Source organism: Pagrus pagrus, assembly GCF_965226575.1.
Source record: "Pagrus pagrus genome assembly, chromosome: 23".
Taxonomy (NCBI): Eukaryota; Metazoa; Chordata; class Actinopteri; order Spariformes; family Sparidae; genus Pagrus; species Pagrus pagrus.
In genome coordinates this window covers 4,854,978-4,880,062 of record NC_140205.1, presented here as the reverse complement: position 1 = coordinate 4,880,062, position 25,085 = coordinate 4,854,978, and the positions used below count along the sequence as shown (strand labels likewise).

Genomic DNA, 25,085 nt, shown 5'->3' with positions numbered 1-25,085 from the left:
GGGTTGATTTTCTTGATTGATTGTCATCGTTAGCTTCAGTGACTACTCGTACGACTTGCTGGTGAACTAGTGGAGCTGGCATGTTAACCACTAACAAGCTAGCCTGGCTAGAGGCTAAGTAATTTAGCACTGAGCTTCTTTATTTCTCTATTCTGGGATGTTTACTCCCCTTGGGCATTTTATTTTCATAATCTTACGTTGTTTAATCCAGTAGAGAAATGTTAAAAACAGCAAGTTAGCACGCTCATTAGCTCATCAGCTCTGTTGCTAACAGGACATAACTAAATGTGGCGATGTTGACGTAGAAACAGAGGATAATAAGCTAATAAGCTAGCTAGCAAACTCACTTCAAAACTCTCCAGGAACTTTTTAAAAAAGCTCTGAAACAATACAAAGAAAAAAGAAGCCATGTTTCTGTTGCCTCAAACCATTTTCAGCCCATCAGGCTCACGTAAACATCAAAAACGTGGGTGAGAAGTGGCTTCATTAACGCGGCAGCAGCTGTGAGCTTTAAGGCTGGATGAAATCAAAGAGTAGCATCTTTGTTCCGAGCTGTGAAAGTTTTATTAATTGCCTTGTTCTGGTCCTTGTGATATTTTTGTTTTTGCCGTTTCCCTGCAAAATAAATCTTCCAGACCTTTTTTCCCCCCTCAGACGATCTGTCCCCACAATGACAGCTGTTGTATGCAGCTCGATATTCTCTACATTATTTATGACGGCTTGCGCGAGCAGCAGTATTTCCGCGGGGACGACTCAAGAGGGTTCAGCGCACCGCTCGGAGCTTTTAAAGTAGTCTCGTCCCCGTGACCCAGTCTCCGTCTTCATCCGCCCGACAGCCATAGATACAGGAAATGCAGGTCATATCTGTTTTTATGGGATTTGACTGTTTTCTGGAGTACACAGTTTACCGCCGAGCTTCCATTCAATTGCCTCGGGAGGTCGCGGGAAGATGCGGTCGGGGTGACGCAGAAATATGGAGGTTATAAAACACGCCTGTAACGCTTCTGTCTCATGCCGCTTGTCATTTTTTAATCAGACGTTTGTGTCAGCGTCCCCCTCGCCCCGCCGTCCCCTCCGCCCATTCCTTCTTCTTCCTCCTCGTCTCCACGGGGCCCGGCTGACTCCTTTCTCACCTCTGATGTTTATTACACAAACATCACCTAGGATCAAATATTTTTTCTCCATCCGGAGAAGCCAAGTGTTATTGAGAGATAACATGTAGAGGAAGTGGGAGGTGGGCAAAGAGAGGGAGAGAGGGAGAGAGCGGCGGAGTTGTTTATATGTCTTGATCTGACGGGATGAATAATTCAGCAAAAGGCCTCCCTGGCACCCAAGGATTATATATTAAAAGAATAGTTAAAGGCAGGGGGGGGAAAGTTGGACGGGGCGACGGTGAAGATGGGAGGGTTGATTACAGAAGGCACTGTGAATTATTCAAACCGGTTTCCCCCTAAAAAAAACAAAGAAGTGCAAAAATCTCCGGCACAGGAAGCCGTGAATGGCAATGTGGTTTCAGTGATTAGAGGACGCTGAAGATGTCTGCGCCTCGCCGTGGGACAGGAGACGGAGCGGGACTGACAGCTTCCTTTTTAGCCGAGGTTTGAGGGACGCCTGCTTTTTCTATTTGCCGTCAGCCGTCTTCTTTCAGAATTTTAACTTCACTTTTACTTTTTTCTGGGCTTTGCTTTCCCTCGACATTTCCCTTCGCTGAGCATATTTCAGCGGGGCAAAACTGATGTTGTTTACTTTGCAGTTTCAGAGACTTTGTATTAAAAAAAAAAAAAGAGCTGCCTGAATCCCTCTTGATTGCCAACCCCTTTGTTAAGAAAAACACAGTTAAGCTGTGTAAAGTAATTAAATCAAGAGTTTATTAATATTCACAGGATGGATTTAGCAACCCGACACGAAACCACTGATGTGTTGAGACTTTACATTTCTTTAAAATGGTCTGGTTAGGTTTAGGCACAAACACGGTTAGGGTCAGGAAAAGATCATGTTTTGGCTTGGAAAACATCTTAACGTCACGTTTTTGTTGCCGCTAAAATTTATCCAGACCGCTCATTAGGAAATTAGGAATTTTTGTTGCCCGGAAAAATGTCCCAACGTCTCATCTAAAATATCTGGTTTTGTTGCCGTGAAAACAGTCTGAAAGTATCCTGACATCTTGTCAAAATACCCCTTTTTGTCGCCGCTATTACAGCCGGATAATATCTTGATATCTCATCCAAAATATCTGGTTTCATTGCGACTAACACAGCTGGAAAAAAATCCTCACGTCCTGTCAAAAACATCCAGTTTTGTTGCTGGAAAATATCCTGATGTCTCATTAAAAATATCAGGTTTTGTGGCCATTCATTTGGCTGAGAACATCCTGATGTCAAGTTAGAAAATGTCCAAACATTTTGCCACTAATATGGATGGAAAATATCCAGACATCATCAAAAATATCTGGTATTGTTGGCACTAATCCGACCGAGAAATATCTCCTTGTCTGATCAAACATCCGTTTTTGTTGTTATGAACCAACCATATCACAGTTAGGGAATTAACTGCAACCTCAAAGCTGCTATAAGTGATATTTTGTTTTAATTTACCTTAACAATGACTTGAAAAGCTTCACGGGGATGTGAAAGGATGCTGCAGTTCCCCTCAGTCTTCCCCAGGCAGCTGTTTTCAGCGGGAGAAACCTGCTGTACGCTACCTGCACAGCAACAAAAGGCAAACAGACGAATTAGAAAGTAGCTGGTGAACGGTGGAGCATTCATCAGCCGGATATTTCCCTCAGGAGTCGGCGGAGGGCCGCTTACATCCATCAGGTGTCCAGAAACACAACTTGTAAAGAATGCAAATGCTGCTGTGTGTGTGCAGGACGGCTAATCAGCGACTCGGCGTCAACTTAAAAGGAGCTAATACGTTACACTTTGTTTCCACTGCACACAGAGGCCTTAATGAGGGTTTAAGGGAGGTAATTTCATACTCAACACATATTTTGAATCTGGTATGAACCAGTAAGTACAACATGTGCAGAAGTGTGTGGCCATCACAGCCTCCTCCACTCTGTGTCCCTGAAGGCTCCTGAATTAAACTATCCTTCATCTCCGACTCTTCTTGAAGACCTTCATGTTGTTGCACCGGGTTGTACATACGAAAAGTGATGAAAGTAGCGAGCGCCAGCAGAAAGAGAGCTTGAGAGCCCACTTTCTCACTTCAGTTCAGCTGCCCAGCGACTGCATGGAGAGGTCGTGATTGTCAGATTTGTCTGCTCTTGTTAGATGGTCGTGGTTTCTTCAAGGAGACTGTTTGTGGAGATTAACAAACACACACACACACTCACTGCTGGCACAAGAGTGAGTGGGAGTCGCTTTTAAAAAGATCTGCTGTTGAGAAAAACATCCAACTTTTTCCGAATTTCTTGCAACATTTGAGATAAATGTGTGGTTGTGTATCAATGTAGCCGAGACTGAAGCAGAAGTGTTGACGTCATGTTAAAGATTTCTGTGTATTGTGTTGCAGAGATGTCTACTCAAGTTGGCGTGCTGAGCAGCGGCTAACTTGATTTGGGTTCATCTAGACTTTCCAAATGGTATCGAACCCAATGGCTCAAATTTTGATAGTCGAATTAGTCATTTCGTGGGGTTGTGGCGCTCAAAAAAATGTATCCACGGTTTACAGCAGCTTTTTCCACAGTGTAAGCTTATGGGTAAAAGTCCTTTTGGGCCCCAGTGCATCACGTGACGATGTAATTACACAGTTTGGCCGCTTTAAAGCCTGGTGCTCTTCCTGGGGGCGTGGTCGCTATAGCAAAGATAGCTACAGTATGAATAGTAAGCAGTTGTGGAGGTACTGGCAAATGCCTTTTCTAGTTATAATAAACAAATGTGCTCCTACAAGCCTCAGGGAAATACAAGGTCGAACTGAAGGCGTAAAGGGGCTATAGGGTTTTAAGGGGTTCCCAAATAAACAAAGGTTTCTGGCTGTCAATCTACGGGGGAATGAGGTTCTCAGTGATTTAGGGCTTCAGAGGGTGAGAGCCCCCGGTGTGCCATGCCCCACCCCTTTTAAGCCTTTACGAAAAGCCCCAAGCTGTTCCACTCCTCAATCAGGAGTCAGTCTCCCCGCCTGTGCAGAGGTGATCTGAATCACCTGCAATTAGTCATGAGGAGGGAAAAATCAGCCCAAAGAAAGAAAAATAGCAAGTCTCAAACAATTGGACCGCTCCACAGTTACTGATGATGCCGCCTACAATCAGTGATTTGGTGACTTGTAGGTCAAAAGATGTGCAGATGTCCTCGTTCTATATCATCATTTCATAAGGGAGTAAATAATTATCCTTGAGGGTGAAGTGGCTCCAAACTGCCCTTTGAAATATAGTCATTAAAATGGCGTTATAACTGATATTCGATGTCGATGAAACTGTCAGCCTGTCAAATCACCAGATCGTAGCCTAGAGGGAAATCTGTCTTCAGCACTGCAGAACAAAAGCATCCGTTTTTTGTTCGGGAATCCCATCTGAGACACACCCTGATACCAGCTGCTCCATCAATACTGGTTACCGATAGACAACAAGCTGCTCTAATCATTATTGGCGGCTCTAAATAAAGATGACCTCCCCGGAAAGGCTGTGGGAAGAAGAGGGACTGGGGAATACTGGAATTCTTGGGAAGAGGACGTGGTGGGAGGAATCTGGAGCGCTCCTCTCTCCACTGAGGGAAACTCCTCCGGCATCTGCTTGCGTGGGTCCTTTTGTCTTACGCTCTGGCGTCACACACCGACAAATTGACTTTGCTCGTCCATGTTTGTAATCACAATTTGTTGAGAAACGGCGTATTCCCCAGCGCCGTGTCATTAGGATTAGCACTCGGCGGGGTGTTGCTTTCCATTCTCCTGTTGCAAAGAAAGAAAAAAAAACAAAAAAACTCAATATCCCATCTGTCACAGGCCATTCTCCAGCAGCTAAACAAAGCCTGGCTGCAGTGGATCACTGGTGGCGAGCCAACATTATCTGCTGCACCTTGTCTGGAAAAACACCTGCGATCACAACAAGATGCAGGAGGAGAACGCACATCCCGACGCTGCGAAGTGACGAACGTGGCTCGCAACCTAATCTGTGCGCTGTCACACCTTTCTTATTTATATTAGATAACATCTGTTTTGATCAGCAAGAAGTGGGCTGCATGTAGGTGTGTGTGTGTGTGTGTGTGTGTGTATGTGTGAAAGTCGTGGACATGGAAGTAATGAAGTGATGAAGACACAGCAATATCCCAGACTCCCTTACAAATCGTGTGATTTTAAGAGCTGTTGCATCATGAGGAGAAACCTAACAGACTTTGTGAAGCGGCTGAGGCAATGCTTATGTAAATGTCGCCTTCTTCTAAATTTGGCATTAAATACAAAACATTAAGATGTTTCTTTCCTTGTAGAAAGTGTCAGTTTGTTGCGGCATCGCTGTAAAAGCCTGTCTGTTTCTCTTGTTTATATCCCAGCAGCTGTTTGAACACACTGTCTCAACTGATTTCACCATTTACACCAAATTCAATAAAGAATATAACCTGTTGATGGTGAACATGTCATTTTTTACAAATCCAGTAAACAGTAAAGTAATAGCGCTTCCTTTGAGGAACAAAGTGGAAAGAGTCACCAGACTCCCTTTGAAAACTCTCAGTTTTGACTCTTACTGCATTAGGAGAAACTGTAAACACTTTTAGAAACTCTGTTTGCAACAAATTCTGAACTATTTAGGCCTTCTTGTTAATTCGGCAAACATTATACATGAATATGTTTCTTTCTGTGTATAAAATATTTGCATATACAGCCAGGAAGTGAGATCCGGTCACTCGAGACGCATTTAATGCAAGATGTGAATGGATGGGCCGTCTCTCCAAGAACACAGTTCGGCTATTATCTCCGCCCTAACTTTAGAGGGCTAGAAAATTCACCATAGAGACGTTTTATTTCTGCATTTAAAGGCGTGTCATTTTAATTTAAAAAATAAACCTTATGTGTGAAAGAATCAGGGGAGACTTCAGTTTATATTCACGATAGCAGCTGAATAAAGATGTACAGTAGAAAATGCTGTTAACCTGTGACTGTGTCTCTGTGTTTAATCATTTAAACAAATGTTTGCTCTCTGGCAGCAGTGTGAAATTAATGTGGGGGGTTTTTCATCCAGCTCACCAGCTCTGCTCTGCATATTTTAACTGAAAGTTTGTCAGAGATTTGAGCAAGAAGGTGAAATGTGCTGAACTTTTCTGTATGAATCGTTCCTGTTTGTGACCTCCTGCCTCCTCTCTCTCTCTCTCTCTCTCTGTGCTGTGCTGCAGGTGTGCTGAGCCTGCCGGAGAGTCTGAACCTGCACCGGGACCAGCAGCGCTCGGGGAGGGGCAGCGAGTGTCAGGGCTACACCCAGGCCGAGCTCCGCACGCTGGAGCAGTCGCTGCTCGCAACGAGGGTGGGCAGCATCGCAGAACTGAGTGAGTACAAGAGTTCGTGATGCACAATGTGAGGATTTAAACCACCGAAGCTGACACGAAATGCTACAACTCACTACTCCTGAGGCAGACAGAAGCATGTCCTCAAGGCTAACTTACTCTTTCCAGCAAACACAAGGTTACACGAGGTTTTTAGTTCAATATACTCTCCCCTGATTCCTGTTTCTTTTTATTCTCTCATAGTTTAACCAAGAAAATGTGTTCTCAGTTTAGAAACTAGAAATATAGAAATAGTAAAGCAGACTTTTACAAGCAGACCCAAAGGTCCGATCAAAACCAACTGAGTACTCCTCGTCTCACCCTCCCCTATGGCCGCTTAAAAGGCAGAAAATGTAGAAGGCGATAGTGTTTGGTTTGTCCGTTCTGGGCTACTGTAGAAACATGGCGGTGCAACATTGATTAGATGGAAAAATTAGCTCATTCTGAGGTAACAAAAACACAACAAGCTCATAATTATGAATATTTTATCACATTTCTGCCCTTTAATCCCCCTAAATCCTACACACTGGACTTAAATACTGAAGAAAAGTGTACTGAGGTTGCCTCCCTGATCAAGACGAGATAAACTGGTGGATACAGCACGATGTTGTAGGGACGTTATAATTTGATTAAGCTGGATAACATTTTGAGTCGGCCTCAAGCACTTCCACACAAACAAATCACCATTAAATGAGGTTTTTGGAGCAGAAAAAAATTAAGACAAGCTGCTGTAGAGACCTCTGACACACACACACACACACACACACACACACACAGTGTTACCGGATGACATTTAGTCGCTCCCTCTGACATTTTATGTATGCAAAAAAAAAAATGTTTGGGAACCTGATTAGATTCTATTTTCAGCTTTTGTTCTTGAGTTTATTTTTACACCCGTATCTGCACACGAGGGGATCACAGATAATATGCGTCCATTTATTTCTACGTGAGCTTAAAGGACGTTGTCTTTTTCAATCACGATGTTGGACGGCACGCGGCTCAGTAGTCGACGGATGGCGGTGTCGTCCGTCAGCCCAACCCCGGTGCTTTAGCCCTCGGACGCTAATGTTTGATGAACACCGTTTTATAAATGCTGCAACAATTGTCATGCACGTTAAAATTGATCTGCCCGAGGACCGTGTGCCAAATAGCCCCATTAAGAGTGAAGGAATGCACCCTCCCCGTCCCTGTGGGCCGTCATGGTGGTCTGAGCCCAACCCACTGCGTCTCTACTGTCCCCTCACCCCTCTCCTCATCCGTCTCCCTTCCCCTCCCCCCTCTGACTCACTGCAGCCAGCAACCCTTCTATTACAGCTGTTCTAACACCTGTTTGTGAAACCCGCTCTGAGACCTTTAAATCCAAGGTCACTGCCTCGGAGGCTTTTAACCTGCACTTGAAAGAAAGGGCTCCACCTTTAACTCCGACACCCCCCGTTCCTCCAGCCCCGTCCTCGTCCGCTCCACAGTCACATATTAGATCATCCTGTCCCTCCCAGACATCTGCGCTCTGTGTGGCGAGTGTTTTTTGCGTCTGTGCACATTTGTCCCGGATGAATGTTTGTTTCGACCTCGGAGCGCACGATACACCAGCAGGTCAATATGCATCATTGATTAAAGTGACAATTTGCAGTCTTTTCGTGTAAATGCCGTTTCAAGCTGCTTTGTCACAGTCGTGGTTGTTCACATGCTCCTCGGACGATCCGATGTCTCATGATGGGAAGTCATTATTCCAATTTGTGTGTGTTTATCAGCTTCTAAAGGCTCAGTTATTCTCCCTTTATATACCAAAACAGATTGCTCTGTTTCTAACAATGAAACCGTCACTGCCTACTTACTTCCATGCATCCTTTACAGGGCGCCGCTCAGAGTCAAATCGGTCTTGACCTCCACTTTTCCTTTGCCACCATCCAATCTCCCCCCCGCTGTTCTGCAGTAACGCTTTGTCTCTGTGCCCGGGTGAAGTGACACCACACAGACGTTTAAAACTTCTTACCAACTCGCACAACCATTTTTAAAACTTCAGACAGAAGGCTCTGTAGTCTTATGAGTATCTAACATAAAAAAGCCTTCAGCCATGATTTGATAACAAGATCACAGACTAACTTTTCTAACATTGCTGTCTAACTAAAAGTTACAACCTATTACTATATAACAAATGTTATGTTAAGTTATACACAATACGTGAATTAATAAAAAGTTTTTCATCATCAAACAAAAATGTAATTTTGTCTGCCATCTTCTACGTATGTGATGTCAAAGGAGGCAGGTACCAGCGTCAGACGAACAGGACCGGAGCCTAATCATCATGTGGTTAACATCGTTAAAGCAACATTATGCAGATATTTTGTGCGATTTGGCGCCCCCTGCTGTTTTCAGGCGCAACACCACTGTCGTAAATACAAATCCCAGGTCTGTAACAATGTGTAGATCGATCAGAGTGGATAGAAGACGTGAAGATTATGTCGCTGAACAAAATACGTATCATAAACTTCCGCAATGATAATAATCTTGGAGGCCGAGGGAACCATGGTGATGCAAATTTCCGGGTTAGCCGACAAAAATACATCATCCCTTGAGCTCTCTTTATGGATCACACTAAGCTGCTTGCAGAAACGACTGATACGACCGTTTCTCTGCTGACGACACGCTGCTTTCCGTTTATTCCTACACCACATGAATATACGCTACAGACCATAAGAGCTGGGTAGTTTAGCATGAGAAGTGATGCCACTGTAGCTGAACAGACGGAAACTAACCAGTGGAAAGTTCTCGACTTCATATCTCACTCTTGAGCATCTATACGCTCCACTATGTTCACCAGCTCGCCGCAACTCTGCTCACACTTTAAAGCCTCATTAGCATGCGTGAACAGGATGCCACACACTCGGATCAGAAGGCAGGAGAAGCAGCACAGGCTGCTGTTTGATTCCTGTTTAATGCACCGTGTGTTTGACTCCCCGCGCCGCGCTGCCTCAGCTGGGCTTCCTCACCTCCGGGGTCGGCCTGTCGAGCGCTGCCAGAGGTTAACATGTGGCTCGCCAACACAGCGGATTGCCAAACGCTCGCAGTCATTCGGGCGATTTCAGGGGATTCTGTGGCATGATTTCCTCCACATGTTGTGTGATGTGAACAGATTGATCTACAGTGAGCGAATCGCTGAATAACGCGAGTGTGAATCTGCTCATCGACTGTATGATTATTGCATTAAGGGGTGTCGCTTTTAGCATGTTGTACCATCTGCCTGTGCTGGAAACTTGGGAGCAGATTTCAAAGAACTTGTGAGGCTCGTTTCAGACACTTTTATCCAAAGCAGGTGTAACGAACTGAAAGAGCAGTTTGCCTGTGATCTAAACTACAGCTTGTGTGTATCAGCCTCTCTGATCTACGCAATTTAAGGATTCTTTACGGTAATAAATCCAATAAAAAGATCAAAATTAGCGACGTTTTATGTTATTCCAGCTCCAGTGTTGCCCAAAAACTATTAAAAACACATCAGTGAATCACACTGTTGCACTGGCTGATGTGTTCTTTCATTACCAGGAAAAAACACAGTGATTTGTTTTAAATCCAACCCGTATACGCTGGAAATACTCTTAAGAGCAAAAAATGTGAATTCATCCGCAGCCTAAGATATTTTTGACCTGTTTTTATGACTCCACGCTGGAGACAGCCGTGGCCGGAGACGTTTTGGGTTGTCTGTCCGAACATCCCGTTCTTTTGACCTCACAAAACGCATGTTTGGGCCATTACTGAACAATTCATGTTATAATTATGGCACAAATGATGAAATTATGGTATTTTATATCAAAAATCATAATATTCTGCAAAAATGCTTCTTGCCATTATTCAACGCAGGCCTCTGTAACAGCTACTCGCCTGGTGCACACAATAACAGATGATTAAGCAGGTTTAGGACGAACTGTGATGCAGAAAGTTCTGTTTTGCTTCAGTTTCATTTCAAGGTGATTTTGCAGATTATGTCCTCAGACTTCGCCGCAGTAGCAATAATCTTTACTATTGAATATCAGTCAGAGATACAAGGCCGCAATTTTCCAACAAGGACGTCGTGGATAAAATAAACTCCGGTGGTTATTACATCTCAGATGGATGGAGTGCGGTTGTTTTATGTAGAAAATTGTCCTCTCCTTAGCACAAAAAACAACAACATGGTGGTTCTGAGAGAAAATATAATGAACATGTTTTTACTTTTTATACCCAAACGAAGAGTACACCACAGAAAAACCTCCAGGGGAGAGCAGCACTGATTTATATCTAAAATACAGACATAACAAATGTGTGTCGACGCTAAAAATTCAAGAACACAGTCCGACCAGAACATTTCAGTGATCTGCTAATGCACCGCGCTGATTTCACATCTTCTGAGAGGGCATTTACGTACAAGTGTGCATCAGGCTGCAATTAATCCTGGGTCATCAGCCTCATCGATGACGTGTACATTCATCAACAGCAGCTTTCATTTCCATCGTAATCAGGCGCTAAATGTGCGCCTTGAAAAACATTTTAACTGCTCCTTTAATTCCTCAACTGCTCCTTATGCTGTAATGAAACTGGGATCCAGTCCCGTTCAAGGGCACAAAGGCTTAGAAATATGCAAATGTTCTTCTCTGTGGTTAAATATTTATTCCAATCTAGCAAATAACATATGGTTGTCACTCTTTGCAAATGAAGGGTAGTCTAATATATATTCATAGATGAAATATAAGTCGATATAATAATGCCGTAACCTGACATTGAGAGAAACATGACGGTTGTAGATAAATACAGCATGTTTATTGAAGACAGCGCTGTTCATTACCGCCGTGTTTATGACTATGAATAAAATATAGATTACGTTTTTTCAACCGGAAAACGTTTGTTTTTTGTCCTGGTGTTGTATCGAAGTTGTGTTATTGTGACAACCTTTTAATTTGATGAGCACGTCAGACCTTTTCTCAGCTGCCGTGGTTATTTGGATTTTGGCAGTTCGACAGTAAGAAGGTGAAATTACTGTCTTACCCACAAAACTGAGGCGCTGCAAGAGTCAATCGAGTATTTTCATCGTTAGTTCACATCCTGCATTCACACACACGTTTCACTGTAATCAGAATCAGAATCAGAAAGTTTTCACATACAAGGAATTTGCTGTGGTCTGTAGCTGCAAGACAACAAACAATACTAAAAATACTTAAAAGACACAATAAAGCTATAAAAATATAAATAGAGTGCGACTGATTTTATGCAGCGGTCCTGTTTTTAATCTCACTGATATCAGCCAGCTGACTTCATACTGCTCACTCTCATTTCACACCGTGTCAGAGCTGGATTTAGTTTACCGCTAATCCACTCTGAACATTTCCTACAAACACTGCGTCGCATTAAAAAACTTTCAAGTCACCCTGAACTAATTTGAACTGTTTGCGAGAGCGGCTTGGCAGAGAGACGCTGCACTGCAACGTTCGTGTGAGGCGCTCTGGCTTTTCTTAGCCTCAGTGCTGATACAGGACCAGAATAGTTTCGTGTTGTAAATAAATACTATAATTACTGCAGAGCCCCCGGGTGCCAGATTTCCTGTTTCAGAAATCAGGTTATCGACAAAATATCAGCGTCAGTGAACGCATCGCTCGTTGCATTCAATGTTTTAATGCGGAGACGAGGCTGATAGAGGCTTCCGGTCGTCTCGCTGGTTGCCTGGTTGATTTACGGTAATTACACTAACGTTCATAATGAGGAATGACGTGCTAATGATACGTTCATAAAAATGTGACACGCACCACCTCTAATATCACAGCAGACACCTTCAACGAGCAGACGACAGGAAGCAGGTGCGTCACGGTCAGACGAAGAGCACTGAAAACCTGCTCTGCATCAACATGTTTAAGTTGTTTAAATTGGAATCAATTTTGAGCCATTAGCTCGATTTTTGAAGAATAAACAAGATCGCTTGAAAGTGAAGTGGCCGTCTGTGAGGCCAATTTCACACCCGACTTGTTTGGTAATTGATAGATGATAGAAGAGGCTGTTAAAGAGCAACATTCATCATTATGTCCATAAATTTATCCTCTCGAGTTGGAAAAATAAGCCTTTTGTCTCTGAGGTCACCGTTATCTACAGCGCTCGTATGTCACGTCTTTGTCAGAGCGAGGAGAGATCGCCGGCGGCAGATCTGGGCGGCTGATGCTCCGGGTGTCTTCATGAAGACTCCGCTTCCCTTCACGTGTGGCGTATAGGATCTATAGGCGCTGAAACGGACACATTGTGACCAGGTGTGAGGGAGAAAGGCAGTTCGTCTGTCAGTGCAGCGGCTGCCCTGCGGGTCAGAGAGCAGCCGCTGGGCAAATAAACGCTGTAATGTAATACAGTGCAGGCCTCTAACAATGAGGCCCTCCATTCCTGCAGCTGGGTGTGTCTCCAACGCAGAGGAAGGCAAATATTCTCAGTATGTGTTCAAGTTAAAGTGTATTTGATGTTTTCGTCCTTAGCAGCACGTTTAGCTTCTCTGTTTACTGGACTGACCTTCAGAAAATGTGTGTGGCGGTGGAGCAAGGGGGAAAAACAACATGTACAATTAATTAAAGGTGTTTGTGTGTCTCCTCCTTTAAACAAGTGTGTTAAGTTAATGCCTCGTGCGTGTGTGTGCTCACTGTGGTGTAATAATAGTAGTACTGTTACTTCCTACAGCTGCTGCTTCATGAATGGCAGCGCTTCAACAGGACAATAGTAGTTATCAGCAGGTTTTGACAGCAAATCAATTTCCACAATGAGTAACGAAACAAGGCGTCTGCAGTCAGCCGCTCTCCCACAGCTCCTTGGCGAGCTGACCAGCTTCACCGTGTGCGGCGTGAAGCCAGGCTACTTCTTTAATAAAATAACGTGAGTTTGTTTGGCTGCCCTGTAAACGGACGCAGCAGCTCTGCAGCACAGCGTCGGTTGCTCGGGGATCGTTTGCCGCACCGAGTCGACCAGGACTAAAACCCAAAAGGATAAAAAACTTTAAGCGTAATGCGCCAAAACCGTCACCTTGTCTTCTTTTCGCTCGCCGGCTAAATACCTCATTGTCATGTAGAGTTTGGTGATGCTGCAGTGTGTCTGGTGTTTGTCCAAGGCTGTGCTCTTTAGACATTCAGGCATCACTCGCTCTGTATTTTTTTCCTGGGCTGACAATAACCGGCATGAAATATGAGTCATTGTGTATTCCACTGTGCATGGGCAGAGGAGGGAGAGTGCTTCGTCTTCAGGGCTGAGTGGGTTTCACAAATTGAGGAATCCCTCTCTGGCTGCAGAGCTGTAGGAGTTGCGCACTGGTTTTTGAAAAGGGTACAGAAAATTACCCAGCGATGGGATGTTGTTTCTCTTTCTCCAGGAATTGTCTGTCGAACGCCTCTCCATCCGGCCTGCACACTTCTACCCGTAAACAAGCCTCACCCTCGTGATGAATCATTATTAAAAATATCCTCTCATCTCCTCCGAGGTTTCATTAACGTCACCCATTCTTTCAAAGCCGTGACTCAGACCACCTTCCCATCGTCTCTGCTCCATTATCCCGCGCTCGCCAATCCGAATCTGAGATAATGGCTTCGCACCGGCGCGGGGCCGGGGAGATTCACGGGGAGGGGTTGCGTTTCACCTCGAGACCGTCCGTGCTATTCTCGTTTTTCATTATATTAGAGTTAAAATACTTCTGCTCCTTCGCCATGCATCATCTTTCCCTAATCTCGTACAGTCTGACCTACTTCTCAGCACGGGTGACAGACGAGCAAGAAGGAGAGAAATGAGTCAGTCAGGCTTATTTTCTTATAAGTTGATAAAAGCTCATAAAAAACCCCCCAAAAAAACAGCATCCAGGCAGTAAACAGGATGATGCGGGTTTAAATATAAGCTTGGATTTCTGTTACATTTCCCCTATTTGGCCCTCGTGTCCCTTCTCAGTGTCTCTCTAATGGACACGTCAAAGCAGATCTGGAGACGCCGGGAAAGGTTCCTGCTGTCATTTTGTCTCCTCCGCTTCACTCTCCCCGTCCTCTCAGATGTCTGCAGTGCCATTCACTCCCTCACGTCTGTCCGTCTTGGAGACACAAGAAAAAAAAATAAAGGAAAAAAAACGTTGACTTGGCTTTAAAGAGGGGAGCCCGGCTCGTTCAGTCACTGGAACGGGGTGCGGCCATTTTCCTTATCTGTCCCGCAGCACCTTTAGGAGGACAGTGAGGGCATGCTGACACAAACAACCCTCCTCACAATCCTCCAGACGCACACAACACACACCTCTTCATCCGGCAACAAAAGACACACGCTGGAGAATCTTGTAGGCTGTTGCTGCATGCTGCAGTAATTACGCGAGGCTGGATTCATTATTGTGTAATGGTTTAACGTCCCTCGACACCTGCCACCGAATCCCACTCGCTCATAGCACGCTCGGCGAGGCGAAGATTAGAATATCGATTAAAGAGCCGCTTGGCGGGATAACTGTGAGTGTTTTTTCAAAAGGAAGATGTAAAAGCACGTTTTTCTGGGCTAAACCAGCCGGACTCTGGGGGTCGTTCTCAGTTTGCAGCCTCAGACATTGAGTGGCTGAAGCTTTTTCCATCATTTCAAGGTCAAAAGAGATTTTAAGCAAGCTAAACATGGATGAAAGTTGATGTTTTTATACTTCTCAGTGTAGCAGTGACTATATTTCATCTACTTATAACAATGATCCTACTTTAAAAAGACATAATGGAGGGAACTGTTAACTGAGGACTCTCCAGTATGTTAAATGCACGTAGCTTTGGTTAAAAGCAGGTCAAAGTTCATCTTTGCTCGCCCATGCCCTGCTCAGATCGAGCAAACATTAGCTGGAGCTAACGTCGATTAGCCACCAGCTCACGTGGGTCACCGTCAACTGTTATTTTCCTCTTGCGACGTGCCACGTTGAGTCCGTGTCGAGCCGTAAATACAATCCTCTGTGAGGACTCAACATTGCATTCCCACTTCTTATTCACCTTGGGTCTTCAAAAACTTCACTGCATGCTCTTGTTCTCCTCCATAATCCATTGACATCATTTCTAAAGGCTGGTGCACAATTACAACACAAAAGCCGAGAGCAAGGACGGGACGGTGGATTGAGATCTCAGCAGTTTCCTTGCCAACTGAGGACGCATCACATGGGAAGTTGTCTGGCAGCGACTCACGGGGGGGAAAACAACGAAGGAGAGCCAAAGATTCATTTGAAGACGGATCCATCGCGGCCAAACAAACTGTGTACAATCTGTGTTTTACAGAATCAAAGCAGCCAGAAAAAAAAGGTGATTATACAACATCAAACACAGGAGTATTTTCTCTCCTTGTGATCTTGAGAGGTTCACTCCGCCACACACTGACTGAGCACTCTCGAGTTTAATCGCCGCCATCCTGCTGTTATTGGAAATTAAGCGGGGATTACTTTGTTTCCTGTTTGCGGTGAAGGTCAGCGGCCTCCGTTTACGCCTCCCGTCGACGCCGACATTTGATCATGCCGTCGCTGCGTCGCCGCTCAGCCCGAGTCTTGGACTCTAATTAAAGTCCATTGAATGTATTGCATTTCCAATGAGGGCGGACCACACCGGCATGTGTAATCGTTCAAGTGTGTGACACCTCTTCAGAGAGGTACAACACCCACAGGCAGATGTTCTTCATTAATAATTACGACCCATCAGCCTGACATGTGCGAGCTGAAGATACTCGAGCCTGCCTCCTCTCGGCTCCTCTTCAGCGGCTGAAGCTATCCGTGGTTAACATCCACTTTACACCGAAAGTCCCGCCGCAGTGAGACGGACATTATACCTCAGACTCTCCGGCGGTGCTGCCGGGAGATAATGCACACTCGCTAATTGAGTGTTTTGGACTGAGCCCAGAAGGCTAATGGAAGTTTTTGGGGTAATAAGGCGGTGAATTGAACAGGCTGCTCTTAGTTCTCACCTCACTGTTTCCCGGGGAAAAAAAAGAAAAGGCAGGGCAGCTGTTTGGAGACGAATAGCGACAACTGTTTGCAGCAGTGATCTGATGAAAGGGGACTTCACAAAATGGCCCTAATAGCTTGTTGGTATTTTGACTGAACTTCTCTCATCAAGGGCTGTATTATTCTCTGGCTACGTAACACAGCCTGTTCATCATTGACTCATTATTCAACGCGCTGGAGCTTTAATGCGATGTTATTGTGAGACTCAAATGAGGTGGGATTAAGACGGGCGGAGGTTTTTTTTACTGAGTGCTCAGACGGAGAATGTGCATTTTGACCATTTCAAGGTCAGACGAGATTTAAACGAGCTAAACACGGATGAAAGTGAATGTTTTTAGACTTATACGATGCCTTTTCATCATCATCTACACGGTACATGTAACCATGGTAACAAGAGTCGGGTTTGGACGTTAAAAAACAGAACGCCTGGCGAGCTCGGGTCGGGCTCTGTTACTACTCTCTCGGACATATATGCACTGTATATATTCTGCTGTAAAGTTGCATTTCGTTGTTATAACTGCTCATTTCTTCCACCTGCACACCTTTCTCTGCATCACAGGAGCTACTGCCTGCACCACACAGCACACGAGCACACCTGTCTTCACAAAATGTCCTTTTGATTCAGTTTGCTGCAGCGTTCTAGTCGACAGCAGGTAGTAATCTCTGGGCCGTACAGTAATTTGAAGCAAATCTTTTTTAAAAAGGGGGAACAAAAATAAGCCCACAGCTGAAATATGAATGGCGCAGTACTATTTAAGCACTTTTGATACAGTGGATAATCAAGACCACACATAGAAAAAGTTATTTATTAGACACTGCAGCAGAAGTGCAGTCTGCAGATCTTCACAGAAGAGCCATTAAAGTCCCTAAAAGAGCCATTAGACAGAATAAAGTGGCATCCATTTAGAAGTCCCCTCCTGTGAGTCGCAGGAAAGATGATGACAATAGAGCGGGAGACATAGTTTGTGTAATCTCCTGCTCCATTTCCACAAACTGGAAAAATGTCTGGGAAAAACTAAAGGCAGGCTGATGAGACGCAATAAAGCTACGCGGTGCAGAAACCTCCTCAGAGTGAGGGGAAGTCATTATCAAGAGGGGTCTCGTATTATTTTTACATAATAGTCGTTAACGAACTTATTCGAGGGATCCCTGAGACTTTTTACAAATGAGCCGTCGCAGCTGTTTCGGGTCGGTGCGCCGGGCTTTCTCTGGCGTTTCTGCTCAGTCATCAGTCCGGCTGCAGCAGGCGAGGAGGCTTCTGGGGGACGACGTAATGGTCAGACAGGAAGAGTTGCGATGGCGTCTGCAGCACCAGCACAACAATGCAGGAACAGACACCTCTACCTTCCTAAACAGGGGGTTTCATCATAGTTTGCAGCATCTTGCATCACGGGACCTTATTACAGATCTTTAGTCAGCGTCCTTCAGGGAGGACAGAACGACCCTGAAGGTTTCACCCTCCGTAAATTAACACATGAAGAAGAAAATGGAGATCTAGCCCACTGGATTAAATTAATTTGATATTTTTTAGACATGGGGTGATCATTTGTTATTCAAAACTAGGCTACATATTAAACGAATTGTTCTGCGTCCCACCGGCGAGGCATCCTGGGGTGAAACAGATGCTGCCTTCAAGTGTTCCCTTTTAAGTGCCTGCCTCCAGAGGTACAGTACTCTGTGGTGCGGTAAGCTAGTTAGAAACTGTGAATTACCTTTTAGTTTAGTTACAGACAGTGTCTGCACAACACCTGAGCTTTAAAGGAACATTTAGAGCTGCAGCGACTGATATTTGGGTATCGAGCCTTAGTATCTATGGACGACGCTGCAGACTCGCACCCACACACACATCTGAAGTTAACCATACATCATCATTCATCATTTCACAGCACAAACACCCACCTACTTGTTTACAGTGATCACATGCCAAAATATTTAGACACTGAAAAACAAAAACCACATGCCAGCTTAGCTCGCGTTTCACAAAACTCACAGTGTGACGTGACTGATCCGTCTTTCTCTTTTCAGAATCAGGTTTAAAATGGCTGCAAAATAGGAAGAGGAGTGATTTTTGAGAAGCTTCAGCAGGAAATAAAAGAAGAACAGGATATATAACATTAAATATTACACAAAATGTATGTATGTAGTGACGAAGGAGGTGCCAGAGCCTATCAAACAGGTGCCGGTCCAAATTTGGGAGAATCCGACACAAATTAAAACACTATTGTCAACATTTTATTTGACGACTGGCTGCAGTACGAAACATCTTCCTCATGTTGGAGCCCACAGAACAGGGGCACTACGGACTTTCACCAACCGAGCTGGCTAACTTCGGTTCAGCCCTTTGCTAACTTTTAAAGTAACATTTAAAGTGCGATTCTTCGAGGCTTTCCAGTAGATCCAGTTCTGATAGTGAAATCAGCTGTTTATGGGGCTTGTAAGGCTCAAAATAATTCAACGACTGGTTTATGGGAAATGGGAAAAGGTCATATTGGCTCTGAAGCCTGGCGCTCTTCCTGGGAGCTTGATGTTGGTCCAACGTTCTCTCCACTTTTAGCTGTTCTGATCTGCATCAGCTCAAGAAAACATCTTCCGCTGCCAGTTGTTCCACTTTACCAGCTTTTTGCCAACTCTGTCTGTCTGCCATGTTGTGTCAGGTGAACAGCTGATTCAACACAGCTTTTTAGTGAAAGCAGTCACCGGCTGCTGCAGGAAACGGGGTCGAGGAGAGCTTGTTGACATCACACAGAAGTAGGATCTCTAAAGTTAATGGGTGACATTCTCAGCATTTTCTTTGTTCCACGTGTGCCATTGAATTCTCCATTTCTTACATCTTTCGTTAATGTTATTCATATACTTCCTGCGCTGATCATTCATGTGAGTACTATACATTTTCAGCAGCAGTTCAGTTCAGTACAATGGCTGGAGCATCACTCGAGCTGCTCTTATATCTGTTGCTTTAAAAGGGGTGAATCATTGTGCATCACATGCAGCGGGGCACTTTATTTGTACCGGTGGGGGTCTTTTTTCCTTTACACCTTTGCAGACAGTGTCCTGCTGTTTGCTGCATATTTTTACCCTTTTATTTCACTCCTGTTTGGCTCACAGGTCGACTCCAGATGGCCTCACGGTTGCATCCTCGTTATATTAACTGTAAAAGTGAGGCTTCGGATTATAAAACCACCGAGCTGAGAGTCTTAAAACCAGCTCCTGTTCTGCATCAGTCGACGGATCATCCGTCTTTTTCAAACACGGACGAGTTCTCGCTGGCCACTGGTGATTAATTTCCACTCGAGCGGCGCTGGTAAAACTATCTGCTATAGTTCTGTGTTGATGATGACATGTCCTGTAATTGAATGTGATTAATAGTTGCCATGGAATCGCTAATGTGCCCCAAAGGCGGAGCTCTGAGTCGGTCGTATTACCAAGTGATGATTAAATGTCCTCAGTTGTTGCCCTCGGGGAGCGATAGGCCGTGACAGCGTGTCGGAGGACACTGGAGGAATCTCCCGTCTCAGACCTCCATTAGGGAACACAACAGTTGTCTCGCCGTGATAATCTCAGGTCACATTTGATAAGAAGTCACTTTGTCTGCTCGAATTACAGGCTTTGCTTGCTGACTATTAATTTAGTTAAGGGCAATTTGCTTTCAAACACTTAAATCACATCTGGTCAAGTGTGCGTTCAATTATCCCTAATACCAGCCAGAGTCTTAATTAATCTCAAAATATGCCGAGTCCAACACCCTGAAGGGAGGAGCCACGCGAGTGTGTGTGATCTTCAACAGGTTTAGACGACGCAGGACGATGTTCATTTGTACAATTTAACATTGATGGCAATTTTTTCTTATGCAGAAAAATAAATATTCCAGACTCAGAGTGAGGTTACATCCATGTTAATTAAAAGCAACTGTAATCTTTATTTTGTGTTTTAGTGTTTCCCACAGACTGACACCTATCGATAGCAGATTTTTTTCATTATTCCCTGAGACATTAAATGCTGGAAAACACCCCGTCTCCCAATGTAAAGAAAAGTTGTGTTGGTCTTGGCCATTTCTGTGTCTCTTGGAGGCATACCTATCAAGAAGCAATAAAAGTTCAGATGATATAGCAATTTAATTTGCTCTGACTCTAACAATTATGGGGTACATGTATTTGTGCAGCCAGAACAGCAAAAACAAAACAACATTTTTTTCCCCCCCTCCAGAGATGCAGCTCTGCCAAAGAGAGCAAACTGGCTGCTGCTTTGGCAACTTTAGCTCAGCCTTGTGCAAATCCTCGCTCTCACAGCTCTCAGTGAATCCTCGGCTGCAGCAGACAGATGTTTTCGGTGAAACGCCACTGCACTCTGCTCATTAGAAAACCACAGACAAAGTTAGCGACTAGCTGATGAACATAGCTCAGCATTTAGCAGCTAAAAAAGCTAGATGTTTTCCTCAAGAGGTGGTGGAGACCAAAAATGGAGCAAAAAGAGGCCGAACATTGGACACAAACATGACTCCAAATGAATGATAATGTCACCTTCACGGGATCCCTGTAGGTAAACGGTATTACAAAGTTATTAGTGTTATTATCGCTTAAAATGACACCTAACAGAATGAAAATAGACGTCTCTGTTTTAGTTTGTATAAATGCTTTACTATAATTTTACCAAATACTTTATCCTGACAGATATGAAACTTGATATAAACTTGAAATATATATATTATTAGTAACACTGATATGGTAGAATTCAATGCCTTAGATAAGCAAATGTACACGGTATGATAGCCGCCACGTTTCATACTTCAGTTTACCTTGAAACCAGAATATCACTGCAACCCTGATTCACTATATCCACTTAAATAGTGACGATATGTCAACAATGTGTTCACAACTTGTTTCTGCTGCTCCCAAGTGGCCAAAAAATCTGTTATTGCGTTGTTTTACTATGATTTTAAATGACTTTTACTTCTAACCCAGTATTTTTATATTGTGGTGTTGCTGCTAATAATCCACTCACACACTCACTCTGGTGTCACCTCCATCAATAATAAGATGCAGCTTTTGAGTCCAATTTGTTGTTGAACTATTTTTCCCTGTTTAATGTTTATGCCAGCCATTTTAATTTTATTTTCACACAAACTTCTTAGAAAAACATCCAAAGTAGGCGAAAATGTCTTCAGTTTCAAGAGTCAGTCAATTGCACTTCTGTAATTAAGGCTACAGGAATAAATATTCATAGATATAATTTTTGAGAACTTGGAGTGTTTGTTTTGCACCTGGCATTTCCCCCAGAGCCCTGACTAGATGTCTGTTGATCACCATGAGGCTCAGAGTAACTTTATTTCCATGCATACTCCAGTTGCTCCTGATGGCCGGCTCTATTTCTACATAATTACATGTTGACCCTGTCCGAGTTAGCAGCCAGAGTTTCGAGTGTTTTTCTGAAAGTTATTGATCAAATTCAAAGGATGATGTCCAGATGCAAAAGAGACATGACGCATCATTAAAATATGCTGTCGAAAGACAAAATGATACCAAATGCTGCCGTGCATCTCATCCATCTCGTAACGATTTCGCTCTTTTGATGGATTCAGGCGTTCCCCTTCCCAGAAGGGCCTCCATGCTGAGTCACTGCAGGAAAGAGGCTCCTGAATCTGCACCCAAAGACTATCACAACTCCCATTAATTATTTCCACTACTGCCTCTCTAATTCGGCACCACATGGATGAGGAATAAACTGGAGAAAACCGGCGAATCTTTGCAGAAAATACAGAACTTAAGGGATAAAAATCAGCCAGAATTGGTGGAGATAAATTACGGCAAAAGAGGCAAAAAGCAAAACTACAAATTCTGTGCAAGTAAAGATATTAACAGTGTTTTTTCACTCGTTTACACCTTAAATACAAGAAAAACATCCCTGAAATACTTCACTGTTGTCTTACCGACAGTTGGTATTATTGGGAGCCTTATGTAGCAGAACAATAATCATACATTTAATTACTTTACAAAGCATGTAATTGGACTCATAATTAGTTTTTAAAAGTCGTTTTGGGGGTTTTTTTTTTGCTCACACTTTGCAATAAGAACGTACCGAGGTCAAATCACTCTCCATCAAATAAAACGTTCGAAGAGCAATAAATCAAACACGCTCCCTGTGGCTTCGTGTTATGAAAACATAATTACACTGTGCTTTATTATACCTGCTGCAGAGGAGTGCATTTATAGACCAGTACATTATGGAAGGAGCAGAGAAATCTCAACCTGCTGTCATGGAGAAGAGAAAACAACCATTAAAGCCTCCGAGGCGTTGACATGCAGAAAGTGTCTGTGCTGAGGTGAGAAGAGTTTATCTCCAATCACTCGTTAGGTGGAAATTATTATCTACATCAAAACATCGGAAAAAAACTTGCATTTGCTCTCATGTATTAGGCCAGAAGAAGAAGAAGACATCACTCTCTTTCATATGGAGCTACATCTAACTATAAAGGAAGGAGTCTCTGTCTTTATGTCTGTATGTTATTCACATATCTCAGGAAACCTTCATAAAGTTATGGGGAAGCAGACCTAAACAAAATGGAGATTAGCGCGGTGCAACAACTTGCTGCAGCGAGGAAAAGAAACAAAAGCAGAAGGTTAAATGAGTCTGGATGATCAACACTGATCATCTATTCTTCAGTGAGAACTGGATGTTAGATTTTAAGTTTCTGTCAACAGTCGTATGCTAGCTAACGTTAGCCTCGAGGGCTAAAATGTGTACTGTTGCTTGGCAGCACCGTCAGCTGCTCCGGGATGCCTCTCTCATTGGTTTTCATTGTCCAGAAAGTACAGATGTAATGGTCCAGATTGTAAAGGAGACATATTCTGCTTGATTTCAGGTTCATAATTTTATTTTGGGTTACTACTAGAAGAGGTTTACATGCTTTAATGCTCAAAAACACATCAGTTTTCTCATTGCTGCACGCCGCCCTTTACCAAAACGCTCTGTTTTAGCTCCTGTCTCTTTGTCATGTATTAAGTTGAATGGACAGGATAACTTATAATAGTTATTAACAACAATTTACAACAATTTGAGAAGCAGACAGAAATCTTGGAACAGCAGCATACTATAAGTCAAAGCAACGACAGTCAACAACAGCAAGGAGATGAAGAGGGAGAGAAAATCCCCAGACTTCCTTATAAAATTACTCAATTTTATGAGTTTTGAGTCAGGAGAAACTTTATAAACTTTATGAAATACTGCCTATGACAAATTCTTAAGTATCTGGGCCCTCTTGAAATTGCAGCTAATGTTTCACATTAAGTTCTGTCTTTCTTTGTGTTGTAAACATTGTGTCCTGCCCAGCGATGTATGTGTTTATTTGCATACAGAGCGGGGAGGTGTGTATTCAATAGACAGTATAATCACACTTTTTTCCTCCCAATTTATGTTTTTCATAATGCTGTGTTTTACGATGGTGATAATTACAGTTCACATCAACATGTTAACACTGTCCAGATGAGCATTTTGACATGCTAGCATTAGCATTAAGCTCCGCTGTGCCAACGTGCAGCCTCACAGAGCTGTTAGCACATCTGTGGTTTTGTTTTTTGTGGAGTCGGAGGTGAAAAGAGTTCCTTTTATCTTTAATTACTTGATGCATGGAAATTATTAGCACGGTCAACGCATTCATCCTTTAACCGACCTTGCTCCTAATGCATTGGTCGCGATGTAGCAGAGAAAAAGACACAATAATTAGATGTTGTAGCTGCTGTGACAGAAAATAAAGTGTTGACATCTCATTATAGCAGGGAGATTTTGCTCTGTGGTGTTTCACCATGTTTTCGCTGGGAATAGGGAACAAAGTTTGGCTCTGTAATGAGTCCTTCCAAGAGGACAGGAAGGACTTGGCTGGAAGAAAGGAAGACACTAAGCTGTCCCCTGTGATTAATTCAAATGAGATGAAGCATGAACCCCATAGGAGTGTTGCTTAGATAATTACAGCAAAGGAGACGGGAGCGAGTGTTGTCCTGCTGACAAAACCAAAGTCACAAGAACAATTAATGAAGTAAGGAGAGCTCGGTGATCAGCGCCGGCGCTGGACCGAGCTCAGAGGGACAGCCGTGTTTTGAACTATTTGCATGTAGCTGCTTCTAATGTTTGTTGTGGTGGAAAACTACATGCGGTTTATTATTTATGGACACTGTGTGAATTAGAAGTCTGCAAACCCCGGAGGGAGCATCATCAGTTCTTAGAGTTAGTGCTTTTTCTGTTTTATGAGTTGTTTTTGTATTGTTTCCCTGCAGATGCATATTACAGTCGTCTTCGTTTTATCTCCTTAGTCTTTATTAATGTCCCCTCTTTATATTCAGGCCCGTAGCACACTGCGTAAACTCACAATGGGCAGCACGGGGACTTCCTGAGTCCCCGGAGTAGAAAGGATTTCTGTGCCGAATGAATCCACCTGATTAAGGTTTTTCAAAACGCTTCTGAGCACCACACGAGCATAGTAAACAGTCTGCACAGTCAAGCAGCCGTTTATATCTGTTATTTCTGCAGAGCTTCAAGTAATGACTGTTGCATTTAATGATTAATGTATTGATTTGTTTCTGTCACAAAATAGTGACGTATTCAGTTGCTTCTTACATCCGAGGAACTGCTAGTTCCTCAAAGGCAGTGAGGCCTGAGAG

The 25,085-nt window shown here is 43.6% G+C and overlaps 2 protein-coding genes across 3 annotated transcripts in view; one reads left to right on the top strand and one right to left on the bottom strand.

The window, feature by feature from the left end:
• The window catches only part of btbd11a (BTB (POZ) domain containing 11a), a 177,292-nt gene that overhangs the window by 116,023 nt on the left and 36,184 nt on the right, over window positions 1-25,085 (top strand). For both annotated transcript variants that reach the window (XM_084345855.1, XM_084345856.1), the window contains exon 2: window positions 6,321-6,470. In XM_084345855.1, coding sequence (XP_084201981.1) covers window positions 6,321-6,470 — 150 coding nt within the window. The remainder of the gene's footprint in view (window positions 1-6,320; window positions 6,471-25,085) is intronic.
• Window positions 1-25,085, bottom strand: part of LOC311252588 (liprin-beta-1-like) — a gene marked incomplete at its 5' end in the record, with an annotated part of 281,918 nt that overhangs the window by 247,256 nt on the left and 9,577 nt on the right. The gene's annotated exons all lie outside the window — the stretch shown is intronic.